The sequence below is a fragment of the Ambystoma mexicanum genome, chromosome 5p (genome assembly GCF_040938575.1).
Source record: "Ambystoma mexicanum isolate Mex_15411 chromosome 5p, UKY_AmexF1_1, whole genome shotgun sequence".
Taxonomy (NCBI): domain Eukaryota; kingdom Metazoa; phylum Chordata; class Amphibia; order Caudata; family Ambystomatidae; genus Ambystoma; species Ambystoma mexicanum.
The window spans coordinates 212331330-212358796 of NC_090930.1; the positions used below are offsets into that span (position 1 = coordinate 212331330).

Genomic DNA, 27467 nt, shown 5'->3' on the forward strand with positions numbered 1-27467 from the left:
TTTCCAGCTAATAGCCAAAACTAAAAAGGCGCATCCAACTTTGGAGAGCTTTACCTATTTAGCTGTGCCAATGCTTGTTAAAGTTTGCACCACTAAGAATTTGAGGGTGCAACTCAGAAGGGCGCCACTGGAGGGACCATGTCAGATGAACAAAGCTGCTTTCCAAAACAAAATATTGACAGAAGAACTTTAAGCTAGAAGACCCGTGACTACACCTACCCGCATGTTCTAGAAACGCGTTTGCTCAGAGTGCGCGGGTGACGCAGCACGCTACGAGCTGACGTCACTGGCTTGGCTTGTGCTGGCAGCAGGGCGGGCAGCCAGGCGCTCGCTTTCGCTCTGGCAGGAGAGCCAACGCTGCTGGTGTGCTGGAGAAAGCCGAGTGTGACATGGAGGTAGCTGGCTGCTCGCAGCTCCAGGTGGACGGGGAGCAACCGTCAACCTCCCGAGAACCGCTGCCACCCGCCGAGGAGGAGGGGGAGGAAGAAGAAGAAGAGGAGGGAGAGGTGAGCGAGCCCTCCTGTCTAGACAGTGCCGCCGCGATGTGGCGCATGCCAGCAGGCTCTGCTACCCAGCGGCATCTGGGTGTCCGGGGTAGTGTATGTAGCACCCGTTAACTCTCAGGCATTCGCTGGTAGCGCGCTAGCGGCACTCCCCGTTATCTGTTGATGAAAGCTCTGCGATGCGACTGACAGCTGTTCAACTCCACCCCCCTTGCAGTCAATTGCACGTGTTTTGGGGCTTCTTTATTTACCTCCTCTGGATGGTAGACGACTGGGTGCTCTCAGAAGAGGAACTGTAGTTTGGGCGTTCAGAGGCAATTAAATGACCGCATTGAAAACGTCTACAACATAATTGGTAGCGATACATAAAATGCACGCGCTAGGTGGATCTGCAGCACGAAGTTAGACCGAAAACATAACTGCTGTAGTTCTCGCTTGTGTTCGGAGGAAGCGTAGGTGACACGAGCCGAACACTGAGGTGAACCATTTCATCAGCTTTGAGTGTTGAATCTAAATCCCCATTACTCTGGCAATATTATGTGTTGCTGTGCATTATCGGTAGTGCACCAACCCTGGGTATTTAACAACGCCCCTCTTCCTTAGTCTATGCCACCTCTCCATAATTAGATTGCTGGCAATCCGAGGGTGTTTATTGGTGGCATCCCCCGTAACTACATTATTTGATGGGCCAGTCTTCTACCCATAGTTAATGGGGAACAGTAGCTCCTATATATATATATATCTATCCTACAAGACCTCCATGTATTTATTGTAACTGTCCCACCCTGCCAGGGTATTTTTTTTTAAAAAAACTATTTCATTCAATTTTTCAAACAGACAAATTAACATGCAATAACTTCAACATAATAAACGTAACCATCCTATGCAACAGGAACATAACCATCTCCCTCCCCCCCACCCCCAATCGCCCAACCAGCCGAATGAAATCCAAACCTAAGATGTAGAAGGGAAAGGGGAAAAAAAAAGTATAAATATCTCGGAGCTCAATATTCAACTATAATCCATTTCAGCAACTCAAATTTTGTTCTGCCAAAAATAACATCTTGTCGGAAAAGTGAGCCGCACTAAACAGGGTGGGAGTTGAACAGGTACCAATTCAGGGTTTCCTTGAGAATAGTTGCAAATCATCCATGTTTGAATTAAAACATATTCTTTATTTTGAAAAAGTCAATTTTCAGTTACAAAAGTGATTAAAATCTGATCACGGGAGGCCAACAACGGGACGACGCGTTTCGCTACTTCCTGTAGCTTGATCACATGGTTGCCCCCTGGTCTAGGGATACATTTAAACTTTGATTCGGTCCGCTCATGGTCATAGAAAGAAGACTGCAGCATACTCTTATGTTAAATGCAGTGCGACTGCCTTTGTTCGTTCAACAAACAGATGGTCACGGTTTACTCACACATTCCCATAGTTTCAATAACTGCCACCAAATTTGCCTTAGTGTACATCAGTGTGCCCGGTACCGTAATAGGTATAGTATTCACAAATAGAGTGATATCCAACTTTGCCCAATTCTCGCTGTTTGTAGAATATCAACATTCAGTGTTAAATACCACCAAGTGCCAACAACTGTGTGATTGCATAATGCATCTCTACTCCAACCATACATTTTGTCGGCAGGTGTCCTGAGCATAGTGCCCAAATACACCTTCATCCACACTCTAATCCTAGGCATACCTGGCACCTCTGTAGAGAGTAAAAGGCAATGTCGGCAATTTTCTAAATACATCCTATTGATGGCGGGAATACGACATATTATTACATCAGGGGTATCGTACTAATAATTAAATAGTGGTGGGTGCCAGATGGCTTACATTATGCATATGTTACCAACCTATGACAGATCCTCGTTTACAGGTAAAGAAACTACCGTTACTACATAGATGGCAGCTTCGGACCTTCTTGTCATACATTGACAATCCCCGTGGTACCTCTTAGTATAAAATGATTAGTGAATTGTTAAATCACCTTCCACGCCCCCTCAGAATAAGATGTTGGGAAGAACCCTCCCTTGTGAGACCCCATTTTGTAATTCGACCCAAAACATTTGTGAACTTAGGCAAGGTGGATTTCGCTTCATAGCATCGTGTATCACAGTTGACCCTACGACCTACCCATCGTTGCTACCCCAAAGTGGGAGTAATAGAATTTCTAATGTTCACCATAGACCAGGTATTTAAAAATCTTCCTGCAAACTAGCCAGTTGCACAAAGATATTAAAACCATTTAACAATTCATTCTACATAGCTGGTAAGAAAAGTTGATAACAGTCCTATCTTGTAGGTAAATATTAGATCACATATTGGCCATATCGAACTCTTATGTCAACGAACACGGTAAGCAGGATCACATATTTAATGACATGGATTATCCTCATGGCTATATATTCTCTCTATATAGTCCGTACTGAAATTATATGACTTTGAGGATCTCAATTCTGATATCTGGAGTGTATGATTCTTATCCCTGACTGGCTAGCAGTGAGAGCCTTCGATGGACACAACCTGTCATCAAAAAGGTGTAAAGTTCTTTGTCTATGTTGTGTCCCAAGGGGGTCTTGCTCTCGAAGTCTATAATACACTGGGTCTTCTGCTGTCTAAGCAGTTTTTCTCTCTTTCCTCCTCTCGGGCCGATATTAATTTGTTTGAGTCCGAAGAATGAAGTCACATGGCTTGCCTTCATGTGTTTCCCAAAAATGTTTGGCTATGGGATACGTATAGTCTCTATTTTTAATGGCCCCAGTGTGTTGCAAAATCCTTATCTTTAATCTGCATTTTGTGCTTCCTATATACCACTTGCTGCAGGTGCATTTCAGAACATAGACTATAAATTCTGAGTCACAAGTGATTTTCTCACTGATGGGTAGGCTAGTTTTAAGAATAGGATGCACATATGTGGTACATTCATCCGCATATTTACAGACTTACACTTGGAACATTTGAAGAAACCTTCTTTTCTTTTCTTTGTGTTAGCCAAGTGGATGTATTCTTTTTCGGTTCAGGTGCCATGTAACTGCTCACTAATACATCCTTTATCGATTTACAAGGAGAAATTTGGATTAGATCCAAGTGTGCCTTGTAGATCTGTGTCTATGGTGAGTAAATGCCAATATTTTTTGACAATCTGTTTTACTGTCTTCGCGGTCTGTCCATAGGTTAACACCAGCCATACTGTCTCTTTCTGGGTGACTCATCTTCCACGTTTGAATCCACTAGTAATGACATCCTCTCTCGCTGTCGTGCTTTCAGGTATGCACGTTCAATTATTCTTTTGCGATAATTTTGTTTACTGAATCCCCAAGCGTTGACTTTGCTTTCTCTGTCATATGTTTCAATTTTCGTACAGTTTCTTCTAAGTCGAACAAACTCTCCATAAGGGATACTCAAGACCAAATTCTTGCAGTGAGCACTGTTGGCATGTAAAGGCATATTTACTCCTGTGGGTTTTCTAAAGAGTTCACTTTTGGCCTTTCCATCTTCAATAAACACAGTGAGATCAAGGAAAATAACTTTTTTAGGGCTAAGTGTCTAAGTGAACTGTAGGTTGAAATCGTTCTTGTTTAACATATATACAGAAAATTTAAAGTGTACCTCTTTTCTTCTATTTTCTCCTTCAAACAAGCTTATTCCGGTTCCAAATTTAGAAATGCCCCCCCCCCCCCCCCCCCAGGCCCCCACGATGTTCTTAAAAAGACCAGCACCACTCTTTCAATGTTGCATACATATTGAATGCATTTCATCCATCCATGAGTCCAGTTTCGGATTACCATCCGACTTCCAATTTCACAATATTATCTTTTTTTGCTGCTAAAGCTCCCTTCAAAATCCAGGTTACGTGGTGATGTCCTAACTCTTCTAGGATCGTATAATTTCCCAGGATCAATGTCTCAAATCCTTTTCTTCATTCACTACTCTGCTCATCACTTTGGTTATTCATTTACAAAAATCTTTCACCTTGTAGCATTCCCAAAACATGTGCTCCAATGTTCCTCGGGCGTACCACAACCCCAACATGTGTCTGTTAGACTCAAGCCTTGCTTTTGCATTTGAACCAGTGTCCAAAAAACTCTGTTCAACGTGCTCGCTTATATTTAATGACATCCTCTTGATGTTTCCACACACAGCTTCCCATTGTCCTTCTGTCATTTCTTCATCTAGGCATGCAGACCATGCTGTCAGGATCTTATTATTTCCCTCAGAATTCCTGTTTAAGAGTATACATTTTTATCCCATATTCTCTTGACTGCCTCATTTCTTAATTATACTCATTTAAGTTTGAATTATCACATTTTTGAAGGTTCACTGCATGTTGCATGTTTGCCGTAAGTGCAGTCAGATGAGCTGTATTTGATTTAATTCTTGAAATGTTTTCCACCTTTCTCCTTCAAACAGGTCTTTGACCGTTTAACTCCTGCCAGATAGCAATTTATCCAGAATATTGTTTTGCTCTTTATTTCAATTGAAGGATTACGCCATATTGAAGACGCGTTTATTAGGCCTAGCCTGAATTGCAATGCTACTTCATACGCTTTCCACGTAGTTCTGAGAAACTCGGTCAGAGCTGATCAATTTCCATAGTCTGCTTTTGTGGTTGATGGGACTACCCAGGTGTTTAACGGTTTTACCATGCTTGTCTCAGTGACCAGCCACACACCTCCTCCTCTTCAATGAATGGTATAATATGTCACAATGTGAATGCTTGATAGTAACGATAAAAATTTCGAATGTTTAATTCCCCCCACCTGTCGTTCTGTAGTTGTAGTTTCCATAACTTCAATCGTGGTATCTTTTTTTCCCCACAAAAAAGATTGAATTAGACTATCCAATTTCTCAACCTCAATTCCCTCATAGGTAGAGGGATCATACTTATAACATAAGTCATCTTCGGTGTAATCATCATCTTAATAGCATTCAATTTGCCTCGCAATGACAGCATACGCGATTCCCACCGTTCTAATTCAACTGTTTTTTTATTGTCAATTCGATATTCAGGTTCATCATTTCCTTGATTTCCCTTGTTATGTTATCGTCATTTCTTAAGCGCTACGGTCGCCCAGAGGCATCTTGGCAGTGGAGAGACGTCAGCATCCACAGCAGGCAGGTCAGTCAGAACAACCCATCTATAAAAGAAGTGTCTTAATTGCTTTCCTGTAAGATAAATGATTTGAAATTTTCTTTATAGGTAGCGGCAGCTCATTCCATAGTGTGGCGGCTGCAATAGAAAAGGCATGTCCTCCTATCCGCATACGTTGGTAGGAGGGCACAATAAGCATGTCCGCCGTAGCAGAGCACAGTTGGCGACTGGGATGGTAACGCACAAACTTAGCCTGGAGGAACTCTGCACCCTGATTATGCATCGCCCGGTGCACAATACACAGAGCCTTAAACCTGACACGTTGTGTCACGGGGAGCCAATGAAGGGATCGTAAATACATGGGCGATATGGACTATGTAAGGGGAACCAGTGGCCACTCTGGCAAACAAACTTTGCAACCGCTGTAGTCTCTTAATAAGCTCCTTCGGTTGGCCCAGATATAAGGAGTTAAAATAATATAACCGAGATAGTATCATAGCAGTTATCACCGGAGGGTGGACAGGCTCAGGGATCAAAGGGAGCACTTTTTTTTAGAACTTTCAGCTGAACATGTCCTGCTTGGCATACGGCTGCAACTTGGCTATCCATAGAAAAAAAAAAAAAATGCCGAAAGTGTTACACCCAAGTTTTTCACCTTCCCCATAGGAACGGGGAGGGGACCAAGAGAAACAGGCCAGAAAGAGGAGACCCAAAGTGTAGGATCGGGAGGGCATCCCACCGCCAAGACCTCCGTTTTGTCTCTGTTCAACTTGAGCCAATTGTGGTTCATCCACTTACCAACGGCCGTCAGGCATCTACGCAAGCACGACGACATCTGTCTGATCAAGATCTAAACATTTCAGGCTATGAGTGTTGTAGGAATAACACCAGACGTCGAAGGAGCAGATGAGACACACAAGTGCTCAGATGCATATGTTGAATAGAATCGGAGACAAGGAGGAACCCTGCGGAACTCCACAGCTAACATGGCAGGGAGCAGATAGAAAAGGTGGCATAGAGACAGTCTGAGTGTGATCCGCCAATAACTAGGTGAACCAGATTAGTACCTGGCCAGATATACCCATCCGGGCAAGACCAGATAACAGAATGGGGTGGTCGACAGTGTTGAAGGCTGCTGATAGATCTAATAAAATTGGGGCACCCACCCCACCTGAGTCCACCAGCCTGGTCGCATCGTCCTGGACGGAGACCAGAACACTCTCTTTGGCAAGGACAGTGGGGTCAAGTGATGGCTTCTTTGAAGGAATAGTGTACTCAAAAATATTACTGTGCCGAGGGGTTGGGCATGTGTTTTTAAACATACGTTGATCGATCGTACAAACATTTCCTCATTTCCTATGCACCTTATCGTAGTTTTCCTCATTTTTACACATTTGAAATCGGGCAGCAGGGTCTGGCCATCTTGTGCTAATCTTATCCGTTGCCGCATCGCCCTAAGGTGAACTGCCCTCGTGGCACTAAATCATATCCCCTGCCCCTGAGGCTGACATCTCCAAACCTAGTGATATTTTCTGCCTACCTCCATGACTATTACTGGGCAGCGTAGCGAAACACGGCCAGCCATCACCTACGTGTTAACGTATGTTGACGCAGAACCCGGAATATCAACACACATCATCTCACAACACAGCGCGGCCCAATTTGGAATATAAAACTATACTTTTAAAGCAAATGGCAAAACTCTACAATTTGTAAAGTACTTTTATTTCACAATAAACGCTCCAAGAACATCCGACGATTGCCATATTCAAGCAATTGTTCTCGATCCACAATTGTTTATTGTGAGTCACGCGGTTTTCCTTTTGGGTATCCAGTGCATTGGACGCACCGTGAATCGCAAGGCTTTGGCATCAGCCTGGCGATAGGCCACTGTAAACTATGTCAGGTTGCTCCTTATCGCTGGTACCGTGTAAGGGCATATCGGCCCATGGCGATAGTTTCAAAAACAGCATTATGGTGATCCAGCCATTTAAGTGTATCTGCCGCTGCCTTTTAAAAAAGCTGTCAATTGTTATTTGGAATCGCAGAAAGGCAGGATGTAGCTGTTTGAAAAACATAACAAAAATATGTCTCAATAGCCGTTCTTTATTATAATTTATCACTTTACCCATTAATTCTGCACCGTTTGAAAACTAATGATGTACACAAACATGAAACAATGGGAACACAGAGAAAACAATGTGGAAAGTAGTCTACAATTTGCTTCAGAGGTTAGTGCTACGGAGTATGTTCAGCTCGAAATGCGATGCGGAAGCTGATGCTACAATTCGAAGAACACACAGACGGCATTTTAATTAAATATTAGCATAGAATTTGGCGTTTGTAGAACCTGGGGGAACCCAGATGTGAACTACATGCATTTCGATGCTGGACTGCCCATGTGCCTGGGACAAAGACAAGTACACACACAGGTTGTATTTGCATGTCATTGCAATATGCCACAAAGAACAACCCAGTACAATGTAAGCTAGCAATAACGGTCGGCTAATGATACGTTGACTCGTTGGTCTGTTAAATCGTCTACAGTAAAACGTACATAATATTCAGCATTTACATCAAATTGATGGTGAATATTTGGAAACTGCTCTCTCATGGTCTTGGTTATTGAAACATGTCTGTCCGTGGCTATGAGGTCAATTTGCATTCCCCTCGATTGGAGATCTTCCAGGAATTTGATGAAACCATGTTTCTCCATGGCCACTGAGGATTTACATTTGGACACCTGCACGACCACCGAACTCACAATTTCTTTAGTTTCCATGTCCTGAAAGTGGTATGTGCAGTTCTTTGCTGAAAATCCGTGGCTGTCACATTGTCCATCGCCAGCTAGCCTGAACCGTTTGTCGGAGACTGTCCTTTCAATTGACATTTGTTCAATTTTCCATGCTTCACCAATAGCAGGGAATAAATATTCATGTTGTTATTTGTAGTACTGCGTTTTAGAAAGGAACTGGAGTCCCACAAATTGACAGAAACTGGACAACTTATTAAAAGAAGAGCCACTGAAAAGTAAAGCTGCTGCACACAGTAGATTTCCAGCTGCCACTTTCCCCAGCATCGGTTGAGCAGACAATGAAAATTTAGCATGGAGTAGACCACAGGTGGCTTGTATTTTCAAGTTAGTGCCTTGTGATACACGAGACGCGTTCAACAATGGCTTTCCGCATACTCCTCCCACCCTCCCCGTCACTGGATGGACACATTTCAGCATCAGTATAATCTCCATCAGGCAGCTGTCGAATACAATGTATTTGGGCCCCTGTATTAGATTATGGTCCTGCATGAATGTGGTTTGTGACTCAACTGTGGGGGACATATCGGCCGAACAGGATGCACTGTAGTTGAGATCTTTGGCACGGTCCTCGGTCAATTGTGTTGAGGCTTCAGTCTCCGTTAATTCAGCCTGTGTTATTTGAACATGAATCGGAGAAAACATCAATGTCGATTGTTTGTTTGTTGGGTGGTCCTTTTTTTGCTGGTGTCGATTGTGTCAAGTGGTCTGCGAGAAATTCAAAAGCATCATCGTTATGTTCATTGTAGTAATGGTCCAACAACACTTTGCTGGTTTCGCCGGTCACATTCAATTCATTTTCTGGCCATTGGGCATACGCATATCGAGTCTGCTTATTGATTTGAACACGCTGCGCCTCCAATAATATTTGCTCCATGGTGAATCAGTTTGACAAGCAGCATCACTGGCTTTAGTAGCTGTCTGTGTCCTCAAAGTTTGTTTACTTCTGTGCCTCTAGGAGATGGAGTGTGATCAACATACAGTATATAGCACTTTAGATTCAAAATAAAGCATGTTATGAAGACACCTGCCCAAAACACTTTGTAATCGCATTTGATTGCTAGTTACCCTTGCTTTCTTGATTTTCTTTAAACCGCGTTCTTTACTGTAACGACTGCACCACCAAGTTGGTTGGCCACCTCGGATCCACGTGCCTCCTCTTCTATTTCCCGATCTCGTATGCATGCCTAGAATAGAATATAAGTCAATCGTATTTGAAATCAAATTATTTCCTTGCACACACGGCTTGCATAGATACCCTCGTACACTGTGTACGTCATTTAGTCAAAATAAAAATGTTCAAACTGCTCCTGATTGATGGCTAGTGTACTCAGAGATCACCGTGCAAAACCCACTGATTGTAATGTTGCACTCAAGCGTTTAGCAAAAGATGCTTGATTATAATAATGTCACTGTCTAATAGCATCAGATGTACGATATACTTTCATTCGAGGGAACTGTTAGTACGCATACCTCAGGATCTGGATCAGCTTGAAAGGATGATGTAATTGTAGTCGAAGTACCAGCATCACCCTGTAACACAGTACTTGTTTTAGTATGGATGAAAAAAGTGAAATTGAACACCTACAAAGGGATGCAGACAATGGTATATATCTATAAAAACTCGTAAATGAAACATTATGTAAACAAACGACAGGATACGTATCATGTTATCTCTAATTCCATGCATAATACATTTCCGAAACTGAATAGTGAAATAAAACTACCTGATACGTACTCGAGGTTGTTGTTTACTCCGGGAAAGCCATGGATGCAGAATCTTGCTCCTTCATATTCAGTGCATTGTGTTGGCGTTGTAAAGGGGAAATTAGATTTGAATTAGAAATGCTAACCTAAATAAATTGACATGTAAAGCATCCGATTACGAAAAGATTATGCTCCTTTCCAACGGCTCTATAGCATAGTTATCTGTGCCCATAAATAGTTTTCTATGATGCTCCTAAAACCAAGGACAGATGTATAGCAAAATGGGGTTTAGTTATAAAGCAATACAATCTTGTAAATATGGAAAGTACTATAACACCTAAAACACCAATCCGTCCATGTAGTTACCTGCTGAGGCAGCGTGTGCATGAATAGAGTTGGAAGCAATTTACGAGATGTTCTGAGTCCATGCTTCTTTGTGTATTGCGATTGGTCGTACATATTCGTGGTAAAGTGCAGGCTGCAGATGTGGAATCGATCACCCTCAAGTCCGCCAAGACAACCTGGGCTCTACTTTCAAGCTCATCTGGCGCAAATCCGCAATATCTGACCCATTCTGTTATTCTATACTCCTCGGGAATATATGCATTATTGTGCCGTTAGGTTAATTATGGGTCTTAGAACGGCAACCGTAAACCTTACATGCAGGCTTTTGTTGGAAATTCTGTTAAAAAAAAAAAACTCATGAAAACAATATTTTGCATAAAAGCGTGAGAAAGATGGAATTATATCATACATTTTTCTGTGCCATCTATGTTTTGGTCACCGAAGCAAAACCTGTGTAGCGTAGCTGACTTTGTTATAGGATAACTTTCATACACATTTGATTGATGTGATGCAAATCGTAACATGTTATTCGTTCCTTGAATGTGCTATCATGCATCAAAAGGAAACGTGCTTATAGGCACGGCCCACGAAGGATGCAATTCGATCCCAATTGACACTGATGACAATTGCTATATATCGAGAACAGAACAAATTAAACTCAAGTCAATGGTAATGGCAATGAGATGAATGAACTTTACAGTACTGGGTACGTTCATTCGAAATAGATAGCAATTTAAAGATCAAGGAGGTATGATTAGGTGACCTGCCCTTACCTTGACCAACAAAAAGTTAGATTCAGCAAGCAGTTTAGTTAGTAGCAGGAGAACAGGGAGATGTTCACTGGTAGCACGATGACGAGATGACACTCAGTGGTCACAGAAGTTCTCAGGTAGCACGTTCCCGTGTCGACTTGCAGTGCTCACAGATGTTCCCATGATAAATATCAAGGGGTTTATAAAGAATTAGAAAAGTGGGTGTTTATGTGAATGAGTGACGTGTATATGGCGTGTTCTTATGTGGATAGCAGGGACGCGGCTTGCTTCAGGGGAGCCTGCATGAGACAGTGTCTGGCTAGGCCATGTGTACAATGGCCCCTGCGCGTAAGATACCTTTTGAAGTGTACATGGTGTTTGGCACCTTGGTCGTTCCCACCCCGGCCAGTCCCCCTTGGGAGGGCACGGTCACAGGTGTTAACGGTCATTAATTCTGGATGGGTGGATGGAGGGACATGAGGCATGCAGGAAAGGGCTGGAACACTGCTGATTGGCGACACACTTATGTGGATTGCAGGGACGTGGCCTGCTTCAGGGGAGCCTGCCTGGAGACACTGGGCCCTGGGTCTGAGTAGGGCATGTTAAAAATGCCCCCCTGCGCGTAAAATATCTTTTGAAGTGTACATGGTGTGTGGCACCTTGGCCGTTCCCACCCTGCCAGCCACCATGGAGGGCAGGGCCTCAGGTGCTAACAGTCAATGATAGGGTAGGGGGTACGGACGGCCAAGAGGCATGCAGGAAAGGGCTGGAACACTGCTGAATGGAGACACACTTGATTCACTGAAATTGAAACAACCAAAGTTCTGGTCTTCTATCGGCACTGCACGGCGGTCTGGATACAGCTCTGCTTTCTGGGTTCTGGCACCGGGTTCTAGGCCAGAATCAAACCGCTCACCTGGCTGTTGAGTAGTTTGGTTAGGTTGTTGGATTCTGAGGCCTCTGAAGGATTCAGCTTGTGGACTAGGCCTCTCTGCTACAAGTTCTGAAGTCAGGATTCTAAGTTCTGGTTCTGGAGTCTTCTGGCAAAGCGCTTCGCAGGAAATCAGTTTGAAGTGGGAAGTGAGTGTCTTCACCTGGGTCTCAGTGGCTCTTTTTATGTCTTTTGAAAGTGGGTGGGAAGGCTGACTTTCTATGCCCAACCCTCTGAAGATCCTGATAGGTTAGCAGATTTTCTGTGCTCTCACTGCAGAACAGAGTTGTGAGTCATCCGGTGTCATTTTTATGGCATACAGAAAGAACACTCCCCTTGTCACTTTGCACACAAATCTATTTTTGATCCAAATGCGTATTTATCTATGTACAATTTTTCTAATATTATATGTCCAGTTAACATATTTTCTGTAGCGCCAAACCATCCGATCCCTGTCTTTGTAAGATGCTGTGTTCACTTCTGACAGAATTTTGCCCTTTTCATCCAGAACACAACCTCTTAACATTTCCAGAATTTACACAAATGTGCGCAAGGAATATGAGCATCAGATGAAGTGTCAGATTTTTAACATACATACATTTTGTTGAGACTTGAGTGTCGTGTAGGCAGAAGAGGCCTCCGTCCCCAAATGCCGCACAGAGAGAACTTAAAGCCACTCTCTGTGCAACCGTTGAGGCCACAGGCGAAGATGTTCAAGTCCGGGACCGCGAACCTCTGGGACCCCACACTGCTGCAAGAAAATGCGGATTAAGTACCAAGCAAGAAACAGTAGCCACAGTGTTTAGGAAAAACGGAAAGGTTTTACCAATCAGGGTCAAGGAAGAGGTAGTGAACCTAGTGGAGAGGTCTGGGACCCACGTGGACGGAGGTACCCCAAGAGGAGTGTTTCTCAGTAGTTCACCTGTTAGCAGGAGCTGTGGAGCTGTGAGGCAAGAAGTCCAAAAGAGCCAAGGTACAAGAGGGTGATCCAGGAGGCAGTCCAATAACAGTCCGTGGTCGAGAGCCGAGTATCACTGTGCAAACGAATCCAAAGGGGCAAATCCAAAAAGAGTCCAGTAAAGCAAGCCAGTTCGATTCCGTGAGTGATCCAAAGGTGATTCAAGGTTCGTAACGCCAAACAGAATGCAGAGCACAGCTGTGAAGCAACGAGTACCCGGGTTTCCGAGTTTAAGTACTCGCACTTCTGGTCACCTGCTGCGCGGCTGGGTCACGTGATCGGGCAGGAGCATCACGTGACCTTACAGTCCCGCGACGCGGAAGCTCAGGGCTAGCCCTTCGCGATCCTAGGCGCCAAGGCAATTGCCAATGTAGGAACGGCCGTAACTTGACAGCCGTCCTGTTACGGACCAGGCGCGGGTGCGCTCGCAAGACGTGTGAGAGTCCACGTGAGTCCCGGGGAAGGGGGAAAGAGAGGGAAGGGCGAGACGGGGGATGGGGGAGTACCTTGGGGACCACATGATGAGGGATCGTGACAGAACCCCCCCCCCCCAAGGGCCCACGACCCCGTGGGCAGGAAGGGTGATCCCGGTGGAAGCGAGCCACCAACCGGGGAGCGTGGACATCAATAGCAGGAACCCAAGAGCGCTCCTCCGGGCCATAACCGACCCAATCAACCAGGTATTGCAAGCGCCCCCTGCAGACCCGGGAGCCCAGGATGGAGGACACCTCATACTCGTCTGGGGATGCCAAGGACACCGGGGCAGCAGAGGCGCGCAAGCGGGAAGGGCCCGGACACGGCTTGAGAAGGGAGACATGAAACACAGGGTGAACCCTCCAAGATCCCAGGAGAACCAGGCGGTACGTGACAGGGTTGATAACCCGGGAGACCACATAGGGACCCACAAAACGGGGCAAGAGCTTCCTGCAACCCACTAACCTCAAGTGACGGGTAGAAAGCCACACCCGGGAACCCACCGAGAAAGTCGGAGCCAACAGCCGCTTCCTATCAGCCTGGACCTTCATGGATGACTGGGCCTCACGGAGATGTAATGCAGTCTGGGCGTGGATAGAGGACAGATCCCTAAGACAGGCACTAGCGGCCGGATTGGTGGAGGCCGCAAGGTCAGGGACGGGTAGCGTGCGGGGATGCTGGCCATAGAGTACATAGAAGGGGGAGAACCCAGTGGATGCATGAACCGCATTGTTGTAAGCGAATTCAGCGTGCCGGAGAGCACGCAACCAAGAACACTGCTGTTGCAGGATCAAACGGCGGAGATATTGCTCCATCGTCTGATTCGTCCTTTCGGTCTGACCATCCGTCTCCGGGTGGTAGGCCGAAGAGAACCGGACATCAATACCCATCAATCTGGTCAGAGCGCGCCAGAAGCGAGAAGTGAATTGAGAACCCCGATCTGAGATAAGAACAGAAGGCAACCCAAAGAAACAAAAGACAGTATCAAAGAACAGGGTGGCCAGGATGGAAGCAGAGGGAATACCCTTACAGGGGATGAAGCTGCCATTTTTGAGAAGGAATCTACCACCACCCAAATAGTGTCGTAACCCTGTACTCGAGGAAGTTCTGTAACAAAATCCATGGTAACTGTATGCCATGGTTTCGGGGGTACTGGTAAAGGGAGAAGCAGGCCTAATGGGCGTCCCCTACGGGTTTTGCATTGTGTACATATGGTGCATGTATTGACGTAGCAATCCACGTCCCTCTTCATGCCCGGCCACCAACACCAGCGCTTAAGGAGGGATAACGTACGGCGTTGGCCCGGATGACCATTCACAGGGGCATTGTGCGACCATTCCATGGCCATATTGCGTGTATCAGCAGTGGGCAAGAATAGGCGATTCAACACAAACGGGAGACCATCCTGGAATACCGGATCCCACTCTGATAGCTGGTCGGGATGCAAGGACACCCATTTGCGTACCGCGTCCACTAAGGGCACTGAGGGGGTACATAGACAGATAACCTTAGTGTCGTCTAGCATTGTGTCGGGGAATACCGGCAGAGAAACCCCCCCGGGAGAGCGGGACAACGCATCGGCTTTGCCGTGTGCAGAACCAGCCCAATGTCGGATTTGGAAGTCGAATGCTGCGAAGAAAAGGTGCCACCTCACCTGTCGGCTGTTAAGACATTTCAGGGACGCCAAATCCTGCAGATTTTGGTGATCAGTGAACACCGTGACTCGATGCTTGGTGCCCAAAAGGTGGTGTCGCCACACGCGAATGCGTCCATAACCGCTAATAACTCCTTCTCGGTCACGGTGTAGTGTGACTCGGGGGTGGTAAACTTGCGGGAATGAAATGCAACCGGGTGCAGACGACCCGTGGCCTGACAAGCTTGGGACAAGACGGCACCAAGAGCGAAGGAGGAGGCGTCGGCTTCCACGATAAAAGGGAGTTCTGAGTCGGGATGCTGAAGGACAGGGGCTGTGGTGAAAGCAGTCTTCAGCGAATCAAAGGCCTTCTGTTGTGTATCAGACCAAAGAAAGGGAACTTTAGGACTGGTTAATGTGGTGAGGGGAGACACGATACAAGAGAAACCAGAGATGAATCTCCTGTAGAAATTCGCAAAACCCAAAAAGGACTGAAGAGTTTTCAGGTTCGTATGAATAGGCCAATCCAAAACCGCTTTAACTTTGGAGTGGTTCATGGACAACCCCCCTGGGAGTGATACAGAACCCGAGGAAATCAACGGTGTCAACATGGAACAGGCACTTTTCTGGTTTGGCATATAGCGAGTGTTTGTGTAAGCGGGATAATACCTCACGAACGTGTCGCACATGCTCTTCCAGAGACTGAGAAAAGATTAAGATGTCGTTGAGGTAAACCACGACGTAGACATCTAAGATATCACTCAGGATGTCATTCATAAACCTCCGGAAGGTCGCCGGGGCATTACACAACCCAAAAGGCATGACAGTATATTCATATAAGCCGTACCGGGTACAGAAAGCGGTTTTCCATTCGTCCCCGGAACGGACGCGGACCAGGTTATAGGCTCCGCGGAAGTCCAGTTTGGTGAAAATGGTAGCGTGTGTGAGTCGGTCCAGCAAGGGCGTGATGAGGGGAATAGGGTACCGATCCTTCCTCGTGATGGCATTCAGGCGTCTATAATCAACACATGGGCGTAGATCGCCTTCCTATTTCGGCACAAAAAAGATAGGGCTTGCTGCAGGTGAGGTGGATGGTCGTATGTACCCTAGGCTCAAGGCCTTCCTAATGTACTCCTTGAGAGTCGTTTCCTCGGATGGTGAGAGGGAATAGATCCGCCCTGTGGGAATCACTGTGTCAGGGAGTAGATCTATGGGGCAATCGTACGGACGATGTGGAGGCAGTGTTTCAGAGGAACCACGATCAAACACAGTTGCAAAATCTTGGTATACCTGGGGAACGTCTTGCACCACTAACCCAACTATGTGTTCTGATGGTATTTCTTGTGGGTCCTGAACTGTAAGACGAGCTATAGCCTGGGCAGGATTGTCGCTGGGTGCGTCTGTGGGAATACAGAAATGTTGGCAGATGTCCGACTCAAAGTGAACCAAACCCGATTTCCAATCAATGAGGGGGTTATGTTCCTGAAGCCAAGGGATTCCCAGAATGAGCCCAAACTGTGGCATGGTGATAAGATCAAAACTTATGGTCTCTCTGTGTCTGGATTGTATGGTCAATAGCAAAGGGGCTGTTTGTTGTTTTACTGGGCCCGAAATCAATGAAGAGCCATCTACAGCCTGTACCGGTTCAGGCCTGATCTTGGTCAAGAGGGGCAGGTTTAACAAACGGGCCAAGGAAATGTCGATAAAGTTACCCGTTGCCCCTGAGTCGATTATCAGAGTAACAGGATGCGAAATGGACGCTGTGGGCTGTAGAGTGGCTTGTACATGAATGGGCCGGATACGCCCGAAAGAGGGTTTTGGGTTCGGGGTGTACATGGTATAGCTCGATCCCGTCCCCGGTTATATGATCGAGCTATCTGAAAACCCTGTGGCTTGTGTTTGGGGCGGCGTGGGCATTCCTTAACAAAGTGACCTAAGGTGCCACAGTAGTAGCAAGCGTTATCTACCCTCCTACGTTCCCTTTCTAGAGGAGAAATCTTGCTCCTGACGCCCCCGATCCGCATGGGTTCTTGGGAGGAGTCAGAGGAAGGAACTGCCGTGTGAGATGTGGAGGACTGAGCGAAACCTGCTTCCGCTCTTCTTTCAGACCGTGCGTCCACCTGGAGTAACAAATCAACTAGATCCTGGAATGCAGTGGGTAATGAGGGTACTACTGATAAGGCTTCCTTCATGGGATTACTGAGACCTCTATAGAAGATTACGGCCTTCTTGACCTCGGGCCATGAAGTTTCAGTGGAGAGCTGGTTAAAACGGGTTATGTATTCAATGAGGGAACCCCTACCCTGGCACAAATCCAGAAGTTCCAGATCTCGAGACTGGACCTTGTGTCTAGTATCAAAAACCCTGGACATCTCGGTGACGAGGAGATCGAAGTCCTATAAGGCCGGGTTGTCGTTCTCCAACAAGGGGTTGGCCCATGCAGCAGCTATCCCAGCCAAATGAGAAAGGGTGAATGCTGCTTTCGTGGTGGAATCTGGGAAAGCCTGAGGTCGGCACAGGAAATGCAACTTGCATTGGTTTAGGAAGGTCCTGAATTTCTTGGGATCCCCATGGTATCTCTCAGGGGCCGCCAATGGGAAAGGAGTAGGTAGTACCACGGGAGCGGGGTTCTGAGGTGGGAGAATCGGAGGTGGAACGGGTTGGGAAACAGAGGGTGTGTCTCCGAATTCTGCATCTGGGGGTAACGGGTGTCTGACACTTTGTATGTTGTAGAGACGTTGATGAATGGCCGTGTTGGCTGCTGCCATATCGGCTCGTAGCACTGTAATGGCTTGGACTATAGCAGTCATGGGGTCTTCAGCGTTCCCCTCCATTGCCTACACGGCAATAAGCTTCACAGTCTGTTGAGACTTGAGTGTCGTGTAGGCAGAAGAGGCCTCCGTCCCCAAATGCCGCACAGAGAGAACTTAAAGCCACTCTCTGTGCAACCGTTGAGGCCACAGGCGAAGATGTTCAAGTCCGGGACCGCGAACCTCTGGGACCCCACACTGCTGCAAGAAAATGCGGATTAAGTACCAAGCAAGAAACAGTAACCACAGTGTTTAGGAAAAACGGAAAGGTCTTACCAATCAGGGTCAAGGAAGAGGTAGTGAACCTAGTGGAGAGGTCCGGGACCCACATGGACGGAGGTACCCCAAGAGGAGTGTTTCTCAGTAGTTCACCTGTTAGCAGGAGCTGTGGAGCTGTGAGGCAAGAAGTCCAAAAGAGCCAAGGTACAAGAGGGTGATCCAGGAGGCAGTCCAATAACAGTCCGTGGTCGAGAGCCGAGTATCACTGTGCAAACGAATCCAAAGGGGCAAATCCAAAAAGAGTCCAGTAAAGCAAGCCAGTTCGATTCCGTGAGTGATCCAAAGGTGATTCAAGGTTTGTAACGCCAAACGGAATGCAGAGCACAGCTGTGAAGCAACGAGTACCCGGGTTTCCGAGTTTAAGTACTCGCACTTCTGGTCACGTGCTGCGCGGCTGGGTCACGTGATCGGGCAGGAGCATCACGTGACCTTACAGTCCCGCGACGCGGAAGCTCAGGGCTAGCCCTTCGCGATCCTAGGCGCCAAGGCAATTGCCAATGTAGGAACGGCCGTAACTTGACAGCTGTCCTGTTACGGACCAGACGCGGGTGCGCTCGCAAGACGTGTGAGAGTCCACGTGAGTCCTGGGGAAGGGGGAAAGAGAGGGAAGGGGGAGACGGGGGATGGGGAATACCTTGGGGACCACATGATGAGGGATCGTGACACATTTGGAGTAATACCCTATTTTCCGCTACTACCCCCAGAACATACCACAGAGTCCTAACACCTCTTAAAATGTGCACAGAAAAATCACAGAAATAATATTATTTACATAATGTTGACACTTCTGTACTATGAATTATCCATCTTTTTTAAAATTATACTCTGGCCCAGATGGGTGTGGTTTAGGTTCCAAAGCACATGGGGGGAATGTCTATCTGTCCCCGCCTCCAGCTCAGGTGGCTCCCAGAGGCAGCACCTCTCCCATTTCCTTCCAGGAGGAAGCCATTTACGACCCCCTGATTTAGCATTTTCCTGAGCCAAGGAAAGTTCATTGTTCTGTTTCCTGCAGTCCCAGGTAATCCTCCCCTAATTCAATCAAAGAGGTGTGATCTCCTTTTGGTGGGAACAGCAGAAGGCAGCCAGGCCTGTGAATGCAGTTGCTGGGCAAGTTTCAACTCCTGTCGGGGGTAGGTGCCAGGCAGAATTCAATTTCTTTAAGCCAGGCTTCAGCCAAATGTCACTTTTGTTCCAGTTTTTCTTCATTCAAATCAAATTTACAATTTTACACATGCAGCTAGAACGCTGATTTTAAGTTCAAAACTATGACATTTAAACAGTTGCAACCTATGGGACACTCCAAAGTAAATCACTCATTTATTTTAAACATTTCGATTCTAGTGGCTTTAAGTCCAATTTCACTTAAGCTGCTGACATCCACAGCTCAGCCAGTTTTGTTATGAACATTATTTTAGGCTCTTCATCTTTCCAGATTTTGTATGCACATAAGACTTCATTCTGCCAGATGCCTGCTGGTGTTCAGTAAGATTTTTTAACATCTTGCGATGTTTGAAATAGGCATTTTGAGCTTTCAGTCAGAGAAACAAATGTGATTTCAAAGCGCTTTTTGAGCTAACGGGCACTGCTGTTTTTCCTTTGGCACCACATTTCACTCATGGCGCTTCTGGCGGGTGGCAGGTCAGGCGACCATTTTGGTGTGCGCACAAACTGCACGGCTTTCCTGGTTTCTGGCGCAAATGTGGGCTTTTCAGCCATCTTGGATTTTGTAAGCCCACAGCACCAAATGTTGTAACATAATAGTTCAACCGTGGGCCAAGACACCTGACAGGCATCACTGCAGTCAAAAACCATATAGTTGCAACATACATGCAACCTACCCCCAGATACTATGACACTAATATTAATGCATGCGTTGCAGAACTTTCTCACATGGCGGTATTTGCACCCACCCAAGTACACACATGGCCCTAAACTGACATCCTGCACTTATGTCCAACGGTGTTAACACGAGGTATCAAATTGGGAAATCGTAATCCTTGAATAAGTCCTGCAACCTAGCATCAATATGACCTGTTTTACAATTGCAGCTTATGGCTTTATTTATTTTTTATTTTGTCAAAGGGTCAATATCTTCATGTCCATAACCTTCCTTACTTACTTAAATAGCAATCAATGACTTAGATCGTACCTCACTTTCAGTACACAAGTTGCAAAATAGCTTTAGGAATGTTTGCTTCCACAATCACAGTTCGAGTATATTTCTTCCCGTTGAAATTTCCATTATGTGCACATTAAAAAATGCTATTCTGTGCAGGTCCTCTTGTCAAGGATCACAATAAGGATTCAATTAGCCAGAGTTAAAAGCAGCTCTTCGGTATGTGGCATTACAAAGTATGCAGTAGCTATATCTGAGGAACCGCAAGCTGTTAAAATGCAGGTTGCATGTTTAAGTCCCATTTGAGATGCAAACTATCCATTTTTCCATTATATGAGACTCATTATGCGTCAGAAGTCTTCCAAATGTGCCATAAAGCTCATTGTCAAACTCATAAGAGTTCATATAACAAAGGTATGTTTATATGGTGCTAGATGGCCTGCGGAGCCAAATGTAGCTTTTATTCTTTTATTTTTTTGTTGTTAGACATTTCCAATATTTAACATATTATACATATATTAAAACACATTTAACAGCAATTTTCAAATACAATATTTCATCATGACAAATATAGAGAAATCCCCAAATGTAAAATCCTAGCATCCGCACTAACAGTCATATAAGAATAGTTCAGCTCATTACTATATATACAACTCTTAATTCCTACTCAACCTCTATAGTCCTTGTATACAACTTTCATAATCTCCCAACAGTGGAAGGCTGCTATAGTGCTAACTATCAATTCAGCACCTTGAAGCGTACTCCAAAAGTGATCAGATTCAAGTGTCAATGTTGTGTGCACAACCATCTGTCATAGCTTGGCCTATAATTATCTTGTAATCTGTTACATTGAGTCAGAACATACTAGTTTCTACCTCTTTACCACACAGTTGGCAAAGTATTTTCTCTTTCTTCATGGCCTTCCACCCACCAATGTATTCCACAGTAGGGAGTATGTTAAAATGCCGGTAATTAATTAACCGCCTTTCCTCACTAGAGCAAGGCTTAGCTAAGTAAGAACAGGGCGCGTGCGATCGGAAACCCTGAGTGGAGTATTCTTGATAGCTTTTCTTCAATTCTAGTTTACTCAGATTTTGCGCACGATCCCATATTAGGGTCTTCTTGTTCAGTTCTTTGGAATGTAATGAGTAAGTACTTTCGTTGGTTGAGCCAAATTAATAGTGTCTAGAAGGGCAATCACTGTTTTCATTGACATTGGTTTCAGCGTTACATAAAGTGACATAAAATTCTTCCCTACGCATCAACCAGTTTGCCCCGAGAGGGACCATTCCCAACTCGCAGCGCAGGGCTCCCACTGGTACTTACTGAGGGACTCAAAGAATAGATCACAACAAGTTTGCCTTCAAGCTGGTCCAACCAGGTGACCGTAGCTGAAGGGATGAAGGGAGAGTCTCTAATCCATAAAGGATACAAGGCACGATTCCTGTCCTATAAAGTTCATATATCCCTCAATGTGCTGGCCTCCCTTTCTAGTGAATAAGTTCTTGATGACAACCCATATCCTTGTCACTTTCTGGCAGACATTGTTTCCTATACAAAACGTATTAAAGGTGGATATCATGGGTATGCTGAGGTAAATATAAGTTGTAACCACTTTGAGTCTCTCTATCTCTAGACTCCAGCAGTATTTGGTATTTTTCTTACTAAATACCATGACCTTGGTTTTTTGAGGTTTTAATCTTCGTGTTATTATTATTAACTGCTTAGTTGGCAAGTGCCTCGATAGAATATATTTGATCCAACACAAATAAAATCAAGTGTTACCCACTCGGGGAAAGGAAATTACACGCAGATCTTATTGCTGTATCTAGGTTTGATGTATAAAGGTTGAATAACAAGGGTGATAAAATGCACCCTTGTTTTAACCCTAAATTAATTTTTAATAGATGAGGAAAGTGAGCCTTCTGAGTTTAACCGGACTGAGACAGTGTTATCAGTATATAACAACTTGATGAAATAAAGTAGGTCCAGGTCTGTCCCCAGGACCTGAGATTGTCCCAAACAATGGGCCGGGAGACCCTATCAAATGCACAAGAGTAATCTATAAAGCAAAGATGGTCTACTACCAGGGTGACGCACAGTTTCTGCCAGTATATCATTTAAGGTCCAGATGTTAAAAGATGTATTACACCCTCGTCTAAAACCATTATGGAAAGAGGGCAGGCAACAGGCCCAATTTTTCTGACCAACAAATTGTTTTTCCAAAATACTGCACAAGTCAATCATTGCTAGAGGTCTATAAGTGGAAGGGTCCATCCTACTGCCCTTCTTAAATACAGGAATGATGATTGACTCTTTCCAACTAATAGGAATGTGCCCTGGGTCCAGAATTGTGGCAGAAACCACTGCCAATACCTGTGCTCAGTATTCAGGACTGCTTTTAATTGCATCATTTGCTAGTTGATGAGGTGCTGGGGCTCGAGAACCCTTAAGTTTGTTAATACTCCTTAGGATGTCTATTTCCTCAAATCCTTCTTTGCTCAGTCCTCCTTGGTAAGAATAATTTCCCATACTATCTCTCTCTTGCCCAGGGAGCTAGTTATTGGAGATATACTTTACCCAGATCTCTTCAGGTATCGGATTCAGTATTAAAGGAACCTCACCAGCCAGATACGTTCTATAGTTATGCCAGAATTCCCAGCTAGCATTCCTTTTTAGTAACTTAAAAAGGTATCTCCAATTGGCGTTATTAAGACTTGATGGCACGACACATTTTTATATTGAGTTCTTAGATTGGTGCAATCGCTACATGTTTCCATGGGAATTAAAAGGTGGGTTTTTTTTGTGTTGGGTTTTGTATCGCTGAAATTCTTTCCTTTGGCAATTTCTCTGTCATAGAGGCCTAACACCTGCTCCCTCTCATAGCTGTCCCAGCTCTACTTATTTGGGTATGGCAATAATGTCATCTACCAAGTTGCCAAAGTTCCATTCATACATTTCCAAAAGCTCCACTATGGGCTAAGTGTTGCTCGCCAGCTCTACATTACATTTATTTATTTATATTCAGGGAGTTCCAAATCAATCCATTTCCTTTGGCATCAACAGCAACATTGTTGACCATTTTTCGTGAGTTTCGCCTGGTCATATTGTAAAGTCCAAGTGAGCATGGCATGGTCACTCAGCCCATTGTGGGTCACCCCTATAGTGGAAGGCGTATTTCTAATAAATGGATTGGCAAAGATATAAACCAAATGAGAGCTAACATTTCCATTAGACCAAGTGAATAAATCACTACCTTGATTGTCGTTTGACATCTCAATGAAACCCTTGTCAAATCAGCTAGGTATGCCACCCTTTCTCTAACCCTCTCCCCCTTTCTGTTCTCTATTCTCTAATGTAACGTCCTGATTAGTACTAGAGGCAAATTGGGAAGCTCTTTCAGTGATCTCTAACTCCTTGATTGGTTTAATTATATTACGGTTATTGAAGTCTCCCATGATAATGATGTTCTTCCAAATCATAGAAGGCGATATTTTTTATTACCCTCTTAATTTTGCATGGATTCGTCAAGTATGTGATCTCCCCAGAGGGTCGTACAAATGAATGATCAATATCTCCTTTAATGACGGTGGCAGCCCTCTGGCTGTCACGCTCATTACGAAAGGCTAAGGGGACCCCACCTCAAAGTTTGTCAGACTAAGGTGCGCCCTAGCTCCAATACAGAGATCTGTTACTGGACTCCCTCTGCCATGAAAAATAGCCGACTGATGTATATTATAATAAATATCATGAAATCTCTAGTGGAGAACATCTCCTGAAAGGCAAACATATCTTTGTCTAAGAGTTCTTTAAAACCTAACTTGGTGCACAGAAAAGAGCAAAAGCCCCTCGTGTTCCATGATGGCAATCTACATTTACGGCTAAATTCATTTCCCAACAATTCAGGAACCCATCACCCAATCTGGCTCGGTCTTTATTTTGGAGATGTTACCTTCACCATACATGATAATAGGCTAGATCTTTCCGTTATATGTCCTTGTGCAATCTCTATATCCCTCTTTGATTTAGGCTGTACTATTTCCATGGGACTGGAAGCCACATAATGTTTACAGCTTATGATTAAATAGAACCCCAAACTTTGTATTAATTCAAAATGAGCACATAGTAGTTCCACGACCAAAGGGGACACAAACGGCACCAAAGTCTAAATTTCTGGGCTATCCGCATCAGGGAGTTTCACATGTTATGTCTGCCGAAGCAATTGATTTTAAAGTAGGAATTTGTTTTAACACGCTTATTAGTAAGCTTCTATTTATGAAAAGACTGTCTCTCAGGGGCTTAATATCAATGAATTGTACCCCTTTACTAACTGATTGTGGTGCCTGGTCTTGTTTCCCCTACATGCTCTGCCATGGGGCAGTTCCTGAATGTGGAAAATGGCTGGGCCAGATTATCGCCTATGGTCAATGTTGTTGATTACACAATTGAGGTCAGTTTCCTCTTGGCTCAATGCTTCATTTTGGTTGGCTTCCTTGATGTGTACCCACTTATCTAAAGTTCCTCCTTGTAAGCTGGGTTAGTGTGATTTAGTTGCCACTTGTTCCAGTCGTACAGGTTCTCTTTTCATGTGTTGTCTACGAGGGGTAGCCACTCTACCATTCTCAGTTTGTGGTTTGTTTGTATCCCATTTCTCTTTGGTTGTACTCACAATCATAATGTCCAGGGAATTACTAATATTTATTTGCTTATACCCTCTTCCTCTTTTACATTTAGCTGTTTTTAGTTTAGGGGGTCTACCCTCATGGCCTCATTGGTATTATTTTATTGCTCAGGACATAACTATTGAAGTACCCAGGTTTTCTGATGTGAGAACGTTATCTTCTGTAGTTTCTCACTTCGCCTTTTGTGGTAATTATTGATATTTATTTTTTGTTGATTGGTTCCGCCTCTGAAACTTTGTTGGCAACACAGTGTAGACAAAGGGATGGAGTAGCAATCCCAGAAAGTATTGCTCGTATTCTTTAAATCCGGGGCATCACTATGGGCCAAAATATCAACTACTCTTGCAGGGACTGATGGGAGTTTCCACTGTTTCTTGGCCATTGTACAAAAACTGCACCCACCGAGCTCCAGTGCATGGTAGTTGCCCCTTCAATGCTGTTCATCGATATTAATGGTCTTGCAGACTCCATATTACTGTCTGTAGTTGCTGTGGAATCAGTTGTTCCTCTTAATCCGGACAGGTCCCGTGATGCAGATAAATTAGTGCTGATGTTTGTCATTTTCCTGCAGGAGGGCACAAATCGCTGTAATGAGCCGTGCCTCCCAATTGAAACCCTTTGTAGGTTAAGGTACAAATTCAGTAAGGAACGCTTATCGATAAGAGGTAAACTATATGGATGTTTCCCGATTGGTTGTTTACATGCAACAGTGACTCAGTCCGGAGACCTTCCCAACTACCCAGCGCTAGTGTATTCACAGTATTTACCAGAAAGAAGCCAGTAATATTGGCTTGTGTCTCTGTATTGCTCGCCCAGAGTGCACGGACAGTCATTAATCACCAGCGCAATTGCAGAGCCAATACTTTAAACGCAGGTAGACGATGCAATGACTTACAACCACACACACGCTTAGAAAATAATGAGAACTTATACGGCTATGTATTCAAAGCTTGAAAGCAACAAGTGATAACACAGAAATAAATCGCAGAAAAGACAGAGAATTCAAAAGAAAATACATCACCGTGGGCGTAACTGAATCCCTCATCTCGCCAGAAGCGGCTGGAAGACCCTGATAACAGCCAGGCCGAGAGCACAACAGCCCACAGGTATGCCGGACAAAGGGGTTCCCCTTCCGACTGAGGTCTTTGTACTTGTCCCGTCTGACCGTTGGGGGGTTTCGCATATATGCACTCCTCAAAAAGGGGTGGTAATTTCTCGAACCTTCTGGCAACACACTTGCGCATTGATGGGCAACCGTTGGTTGCCAGCTGGGTCAACCGACAGTAACCTCAAGGAGCAAGGCGCTTCCCTTCTCTAAGAACAAGCGCCACAGAAAACAGTCCCCTAACTCATAACAAGACCTAACAAAGCCAGCTTTCCCCAGCAGAATGTCCTTGACTGCATACCAAGTTTGGAAAGCATGTTTTCTTCCGCAAAGTAAATTCAGCTCTCAGCAAAATGAGTACAGCTTTTCACTGAGGCATGAAGTAAATATCCATTATGGCTCTGAGTGCCCCCAGAATACACTGCGCACCAGCGCCATATTTTAGCTCAAGCATAACAGTCTCTCATGTATTTGCCCGCCGTCCTCTTAATTTATTATCAGGCAACCTTATTCCTTCGGTAGGTCCCATGCACTGGGTTACATTCTTGGAGAGTTTGTTCGTTTGCTTAACCTCAGAGCAAGGTTTGACTTGTTCACCAGTTTCATATTTAAAAATGGGGTTCATGCTGTACCTCAATGCGTGTTTTTCTCAGAATTCAATATGCGTTTAACATTAAGTCACTCACCCAGAGTTTGCCACTCGGTGGATGCCAATAGCTGTTTTCTCCTTTACAACTACTTCTCTCTGGCCAAGTTCAAAGAGGCAGGGGCTGGTGGCTACAACGGCCTCAACTGCTACAACTGCCCTTCTTGGCCCTTTGAGGCGCGTCACGCTCAGAATCGTTTTTAAAGGGAATTTGTTCGTCGCCTCCACACCTGCTCAGTGCTTCGCAGACCGACAAAGGGTACTTCAGTAGCTCTTCAGGGCTGCCAGATACGACAATAACACAAGTCGTTTACAGACACACTTGTAACACGAAGAGTGAAATTCACTGTGGCTTTCCTGCCACAACTGCCCTTCTCAGCCCTTCTCTGTTGGTGTCCATTATCTGTTGGTGACAAATTAATGGGCTTTGCTAGGCTATAACCAGGAGATAAATGGCGCCCAGCAATTTTGAACACTGCCACCACATAGTGGGAGTGACAGAGTGTAGCAAGGAGCTTGACCAGCCAAGGGGGAGTCTCCCTCTAAGAACAATTTTAAAAATATTGTGTTGAAAGGGTGCACTTTACAAAACACTTTTGGATAAATTGGCAAAAAG

General features: G+C 44.9%; 1 protein-coding gene and 1 long non-coding RNA gene across 4 annotated transcripts in view; both read left to right on the forward strand.

The window, feature by feature from the left end:
* The first annotated feature begins 269 nt into the window (after positions 1-269).
* The window catches only part of LOC138480867 (probable global transcription activator SNF2L1), a 1964402-nt gene continuing 1937204 nt past the window's right edge, over positions 270-27467 (forward strand). For 2 of the 3 annotated variants that reach the window (XM_069612650.1, XM_069612651.1), the window contains exon 1: positions 270-506. In XM_069612650.1, the coding sequence (XP_069468751.1) occupies positions 390-506 (117 nt within the window). In that variant the 5' untranslated portion in view covers positions 270-389. The remainder of the gene's footprint in view (positions 507-27467) is intronic. The other variant, XM_069612652.1, reaches the window with a different exon arrangement.
* LOC138480869 (uncharacterized) overlaps positions 5515-27467 on the forward strand; it is a 32194-nt gene continuing 10241 nt past the window's right edge. Inside the window, exon 1 of the long non-coding RNA XR_011274147.1 lies at positions 5515-5628. This is a non-coding gene — a long non-coding RNA (uncharacterized lncRNA). The remainder of the gene's footprint in view (positions 5629-27467) is intronic.